At 38.9% G+C, this 7500-nt stretch overlaps 1 protein-coding gene across 1 annotated transcript in view; it reads left to right on the forward strand.

Moving 5' to 3' along the window:
* LOC122243056 (uncharacterized) overlaps positions 1-6147 on the forward strand; it is a 12282-nt gene extending 6135 nt beyond the window's left edge. Inside the window, exons 6-13 of the mRNA XM_043000519.2 lie at positions 411-614; positions 1094-1261; positions 1566-1757; positions 2116-2283; positions 3506-3697; positions 4856-5015; positions 5424-5574; positions 6068-6147. Of these exons, the coding sequence (XP_042856453.2) occupies positions 411-614; positions 1094-1261; positions 1566-1757; positions 2116-2283; positions 3506-3697; positions 4856-5015; positions 5424-5533 (1194 nt within the window). The 3' untranslated portion in view covers positions 5534-5574; positions 6068-6147. The remainder of the gene's footprint in view (positions 1-410; positions 615-1093; positions 1262-1565; positions 1758-2115; positions 2284-3505; positions 3698-4855; positions 5016-5423; positions 5575-6067) is intronic.
* Positions 6148-7500: the final 1353 nt, after the last annotated feature.

Genomic DNA, 7500 nt, shown 5'->3' on the forward strand with positions numbered 1-7500 from the left:
AGAAACAAACCAATACCAAACCAATTAATTTTACTCAGTTAAGACTTGTTCTGGTTATTATTGTTCTGCCTATATATTCAAAAAGTATTGCATTTTTGCTATTCAGAAAACCTCAACTACAGGAATTGAATTAAACTTCTCTATAATAGATCATTTGGTTGTGTTTCCTGTCACTCTTCAAACATTATTAGTTCTTTACTATTTGTTATGTTTTCCATTAAATTTTTTCTGATACCTGTCCATTATTGGTCATGGCCAGAAGCACACATTACCCCCACTGAAATTTGACACCCTTTACTCTCTCTCCCAAGAGGATGGTACAAAGTACTAGCCTTTCCTCTCTCATTTTCCATATGATACGTGCATACATAAGACCACAGAAATTCAAGACTCACTCTTTCATCTGACAGGAAAACACAAGCTGGCAGTTAGCGCTCCCTCACCTGGAGGTTTTGCGCAACAACATGCTGCTGAAAGGCCAGAGTGCCATGCGCATTCCAGTGGGAGCTGTTGCCTTAGCCCTCCAGCCCAAGATAGAGACCGTTGAGACACTCACCTTCTGGAATACGTTCGATGCCGTCCTCTACCTGCTGGACATGGAAGCCAAGCATAAGGTAAGGCAGGGGGTGTGTGTTTGGGGATGTGATCTGTGCCGTTCTCTAAATAGTAGGCACGAAAGCCAAATGCGGCTTGGCGATTTTGTGCCTTTAATATTTGTGTTGGGTATGTGTGTTCATTTTTTTATATATATTTTTTTATGTGTTCAAGCTAGAGGAAGAGAGATGCTTATTGAGTGTTCATTTTTTTTTAGCTAATGCAAATGTTGATAGTGTTCATTTTTTATTTTTTGTCTCATTTTTCTCAAAATTATTTGTAATATAACCCAGTAGCTCAGTCTTGTATTTTTGTGAATAGTAAATTGCACAATCTTTATAACTTAACGTTTTTTTAACCACATATAAAGTGTAAGAACCAATGTTGTAGGATGTAATAACATTTATTAATCTATTTCTGTTTATGATAATACACAACTTCATCCACAGGTGATTTTTATAAAAAAATATTTGTCACTATTCTTACTTTTCTTTCCCAGAACGGAGGCAACGCAGGCCGCAAACTAAACGTGAGTGTCCTGTCGGTGAACTGCCAGGATATAAACTTTGACCAGGTCAAACGTGCGACGAAGGCATGCCCCAACTTATCGTACCTGAGACTCATGAACACGGAAAACATTAGGCCAAGCATACCCCTCCTGTGCTCAGTGAGTATGACGGATTATGGCGGTTTTACTTTAGGTCTGGAGATGTTCTTGCATTAGTTGTTGGTGCATCGGAAAGTTTTAATTGATGAGCTAAGCAATCAAGTGATGAGTTTGATATAGAAATACAGGTTTCATTGACATAGATCCCAAAGTTATCGGTACTTCTTTAGATGATATGTAAAGTTGTTGAAAAGGAATTGCAGGAGACAAAGAAAGAACCATCCTATAAACAAGGCCATATCAGACCTCATCCTCGACCCCTCAGTCAGCAGCAGTAATTACAGTGCGCTAAACTTGTCCTCAGATTGTACCCATGAAACAGCTGACTAAGCTCGACCTGGAGGCCATGTCCCTCACTGATCTGGAGCTGACGGTGCTGCTGGCGGAGATGGCCAACCTGGAGAACCTGACCCTCCACGTCATGCCCCAGGACATCGTGCGCTTCAACCTCCCCGTCAATTATTTTGAGGGTGACATCCCCGAAGAGGACGCAAAGGTGACGCATGGCCGAATCTCTGTCTCTAGGACTTTCTCTTTCTCTCACTGTTTCTCTCTCTCTCTCTCTCTTTCTCTCTCTCTCTCTCTCTCTCTCTCTCTCTCTCTCTCTCTCTCTCTCTCTCTCTCTCTCTCTCTCTCTCTCTCTCTCTCTCTCTCTCTCTCTCTCTCTCTCTCTCTCTCTCTCTCTCTCTCTCTCTTTCTCTTTCTCTCTGCCTCTCTTGCCTTTCTTGCCATTACTAGCATATTTACCCTATATACATAATTATCATGAATATCTCAGATTTTAGACCTGCTCTTGATCAAATTAATATAAATGTTAACCAGCCATTCTGTGCCTGCCTCCCACCCACCTGCAGAAGATGTCCATGTTCCCATCCATCAAGACCTTGACCCTGGAGTTCCTGCCCAACGACGTCCGGGAGAAGGAGTACAGCACGGACAAGATCGTTAACTTCCTCTCCGCCTTCCCCTGGGTCAAGGAGCTCTACCTCAGCAACACGCTTCTCGCTCCGCCCGCATTTTTGGCAAGTGCGGGCTGGTGTGGGAGAGGGAGAGGGAGAGGGAAGGGGAGGGAGGAGGCTTTTCTTACGGTGGGAGGAGAGGGATGGGGATCTCTTGGAATGGGTTGGTCAGGGTGGGTTGTGGAAGAGGAGCAGAAGGAAGAGGTCTGCTCAGGGTAGATGGGTTGTGGGTGGGTGGTCAGGTTGGATAAGCGTTATTTTCACCCTCTCAATTTGCATATGTCATGTATGCAACAGTCCTAGATGGGCAAACACCATTAATGGCATTTTAATTGTAGAGGCTCTTTCAAACAGAAAAGTTTTTTTCTAATTAGGTATATAGGGCAAGGTGATGTAAAACACTCCAGTTTGCCTACTTTGGTGAGAGTGGAAGGAAGTGTCAGAGCTGATTATTTTATTATTTTCTAATGTTACAGGAATAGAAATGTGAAATATAAGTCGGTAATCTGTGTATGACAAGACAAACAGGCAGATTATTGCAAAATCAAATGAAGATATGACAGCACATGGCAACACCCTCCAATCCATCCTTTGATGACTGATAGGCCTACATTAATGCAGGCATAGTCTGCCATAGCTGATTCATGAGTAAACAGAAACTCTCGTTCTTATCTTGTTTTCCAATTTGAAAGGCCTTCATGATTTTGTGTGTGTTGGGGGGGTGCGTGCTTTTTAAGAATTAAGAGAATATTTGGGGACTTTGCTGAAAGTTGTGTCTGTAGTAGTGTTTGTAAGGAGTGAAATTACTAGTATGGGTCTTAACTGTTATTATGGCATTATGTTAAAGAATATGACATCCAGGAAGAGAACAGTGGGGATTTTAGTATATTTAACTGAATATGCCAAAGGACTTATTAACATTAGGTAACAACAGGGTAAAATAAACCTTGTATCTTTTAATGGTTTGTTATATGTTGTGTCACATAATTGCTGATGGCATTATGATCTTTCACTTTAAAAGAATCAGATATGAAACAACTTTGACAAATGAATACTTTTAGAATGAGTAACTCTGCAAGGGGCAGAATGGAATTGATGGTTTATTACGATTAGCCTTTTGTTATTTTAGACGAAGGAAAAGAGTCCTGCTATATAAGATCTATTTGTAAAACTAAGCCCATGCATTTTTTTATGATATAGTCTATAAAAATGTTTACAAATTATAAGCTAGGTATAAATTTCACTTGACATGATCACACAACTCTAATCCCTCTCATGTATACAGGTCTATGGATGTATAGGAGGGTCACTAGCCGTGTTAAAGAAACTGACGCATTTGTCGGTAATCTCGTGCCACGAGGACGTACCCCGTGAGCTACCGGCACCCACTAACGCTCTTCTCATGGATAATGATATCGATTACAAACAGCTGATCCGGCACTGCACAGATGTCCCGGTCATGCTTATGGATCTTCAGGTGAGGCTGGCATGAGTGACAATTGAAGACTCATGTGGTTTTCTATGTTGTTTGGATAGTGTGAGTGAGTATGTGTGTGTGTGAGTGTGTGTGTGTGTGTGTGTGTGTGTGTGTGTGTGTGTGTGTGTGTGTCTGTGTGTGTGTGTGTGTGTGTGTGTGTGTGTGTGTGTGTGTGTATGTGCCTTGTGTTTTTGTGTGTTTGTGTCGTTTGTATGTCAAAAGTTATACATTTTGATTCTGCTTCTTTTAACAATGGGCGTTCTGGCGTCGGGGATTGGATCACTATGTTATATTATTGTATTCTACTAATGTGTGAGTGATGTTTGGCAATTGCAGTCATAAATATTAGATTATAACTGCCGTAATAAATATGTATTGATTTTTTCAATACACTCACAAAACCAGACCACTTTCTATTTATTTAGCACCAGCAGGAGAGAGTATGGCACCATCTACGATCACTAGCGATCTCTATCTCTGTAGTGTGATGTAATCGGCAGTTTCCGACACTCTGCTCTAAAGTACCGCAGATGAAGATGTGCAGGCAGAACGAGAGGAGGAGGTGGAGGAACACATGCTCAATGCTACATGTGCCTGTGCCAGTAGGTGCCTTTTATTGTGTCACTCACGGTCAAAGCACAAGTCACCTTCCTCTTCCCACTCTTCATTTGGATGCTTATATGTTTGTGATTGTTGGTTAGCAGTTTCGTACGAAAAAAAATTAGCACAGAAATAGAAAGTTGTTAATCAGTAATACTTTCTATCAAAATGAGTGTAAAGAAAAAAAAATAAGATAAATAAAAACCTGACTAAATTTGTCAACGCAGGAATTGTGGAGCCTTTGATATGACAGATATAAATTCTAAATACAGTAAATATCAAAAACAACAACAAATAAGGGATCTACAAAAAAAATGAGTGACTAAAAGGGAGTGGGAAAAATTAAATTATGTTGCAGAAGCTGCCTCGATCAGAAATAAAACTCATCCTGGAGCCTGTGTAAGTAAATCTATCCCCCGTCGGCAATGGGTTAATTTTATTTATTATTATTATTATTATTATTATTTTTTTTTTTTATCTATTTATTTAATTATTTTTTTTACATTTCATACCCATCTGCTCCCCCTGCAGGAAATGACACACACGTTTGTCTTGCAGGACGAAGTGACCTTTAAGTACTTGCGTGGGTTGAAGAGCCTAGTGATAGACGAGTTTTACCTACACCGATACATGGACTACATGATAGAGTCTCTGAGGCTATGTGGCGTCCATGTGTCTGTTTTATACCGTTCGGGAGTGAAGAAAGGGCCCAATAGAGGTGAGTTGTTGTTCTTTTTTCTTCATATTCTTTTTTCTCTTTGTTTCTTTTTCTTGTAATAAGTTGTATTTCTCTCTCTCTCTCTCTCTCTCTCTCTCTCTCTCTCTCTCTCTCTCTCTCTCTCTCTCTCTCTCTCTTTCTCTCTCTCTCTCCTCCCTCTCCTCCCTCCCTCCCTCTCTTTCTCCTCTCCTCTCTCTCCTTCTCCTTCTCTTTCTCTCTCTCTCTCTCTCTCTCTCTCTCTCTCTCTCTCTCTCTCTCCCTCCCTCCCTCCCTCCCTCCCTCCCTCCCTCTTTCCCTCCCTCTTCCCCTCCCCTCCCCTCCCCTCCCCATTTCCTATCACTGCTATGACTGTGCCATTACATAACAGAATGATATTGCATTGTATTCTTCTCTTCCGCCCAAACAAAGGTGCATATGAAAAAATCAAGATGATGAACCTGGCGGAGTTAGAGGACAATGAAGTACAGGTCGTGAAGAAGTACGTACACGTAAAGAAGTACAAGAAGGTTATGCACTGACTCTCTTTGGGCGGTTCTGAAGATGATTGGACGAATCAGAGGTGTGTTTGTCTTGCGTTTCTTTATTGGATTGATTCAGTAAGACTACTTTTATCACTTTTTTTTTTTTTTTTCATTCATATATGAGTTGAATTTTGAAAGCATGAAGTTAGAATAACTTTGAGAATCAAAGTATTGAAGTTGTAGGGATCTGAAGATTGTAAATACAGTTACATATTTGTCATCATTTGTATTCACAGCTTCAAGAGTGGAATAAATGGGATAATTATTTTGTCTTTGATCCACAAGCCATTCTTGGGAATGACTGTTTACTGTTTACATAAAAAAAAAAAAATTACTTGTATTTTTTTCCTATGTCAAAGCACATTTTCTTGTTTTTGTAATGATTAAGGATACAAAGGCTGCTGTAATCCAGGTGGGCATGAATTACTTTGTTAATCCAAGTGAACATTGATCAGTTGATTTTCCAGGTTACTATTAATTTGTATATTCAGGTGAACATTATATTAATTAGATTTTTCTCTTCTCCTGCAGGTGGTATATGGAAAGATGATGCTTTGAGGTGTGTACTTTTTAATGGTGGAGTGATGCAAAAATAAATTTTAAGAAATTCTTATTTCTCTTTGATTTGCAAACCTTTATTTTGAAAGAAGAGTAAGTATGCAGGATGAAGTGTTTGTGGTTATTCATTTGTACTCTTTGAAAGTAGGTTGCAAGTATTATCTATTCATATTATTTATTCAGTATATATGTATGTGTGTAGATAGATGGATGAATAGATAGGTAGATTGATTAATATCATGATTTAATATGAAGGGAGATAGGAAGAAGTTGCATTAGAATGGTAGAAACAAGAAGATGGGAGAAGAGAAGGAGAGTAAGAGACTATAATTGGCTGAAAAAGAAGATAACAGACACACACATGCAGACACATAGACAGACAGACATAGACACACACACACAAATACACACACACACACACACACACACACACACACACACACACACACACACACACACACACACACACACACACACACACACACACACACACACACACACACACACACACAGAGATACACACACAGATATATATGTATTTATATATAGAGAGATAGATAGATATGGATATAGAGATTTTCCCTATCTGTATGTCTGAATAAATCAATACAGGGATGTATGTATGTAAGTATGCAATACAATAAAAAATGAAAGACATCAGACATCAGTCCCTAGGTTGTATAATTGTACAAATGATAATGGAGATGGAGGTGTAGTTAGAGAGAGTATTATAAATGTGGGAACAATGATGGCAAAGACTAGAGAATTGATGGAAATTCTGGCAAGAGGAAGAGTTGACATTTCTTCCTGACATGAGGTACATCACGGGAATGAGGGATGTGGTATATTTGGCAGCAAGATCTGGAACTATGGTTATGAGGTTTGTGCTAAAGATATTGAAATAGTAATTGAACAAGAGATGGTAGTTCATTTGTTAGCCATAGAGCAAAACAGTGACAGAATGGCTAAGAGAAGGAATGTATATCAGATATTCTCTGCATAAATATATATATATATATATATATATATATATATATATATATATATATATATATATATATATATATATATATATATATATATATATATATATATATATTTTATATATATAATTATGCACTGCATGTAGGAAGACTCACACAGAGAAAGGAGGAATTTTAGAAGCTGAAGGATGAGTCAGGAGTACCGTTAGCAGAATCTGATGGCTTGAGGCACATTAATGGTCACATAATGGGTTATTATAGCAATGAATACAGGAATGTAAATGGTAAAGCTGTGTACATTCTGGTGCAGAAACCAAGAGCTAAAGGTGTTTGGTAGCGATTCTGATAAAGACAGCAAGAAAAAAACGAAGATTGCCATGGAAACAAGTGAATCTGTTGTTGATAAGAAAGATAAATGGGTGT

Source organism: Penaeus japonicus, unplaced genomic scaffold, assembly GCF_977035675.1.
Source record: "Penaeus japonicus unplaced genomic scaffold, GWHDUDI00000001_assembly GWHDUDI00000040, whole genome shotgun sequence".
Lineage (NCBI taxonomy): Eukaryota > Metazoa > Arthropoda > Malacostraca > Decapoda > Penaeidae > Penaeus > Penaeus japonicus.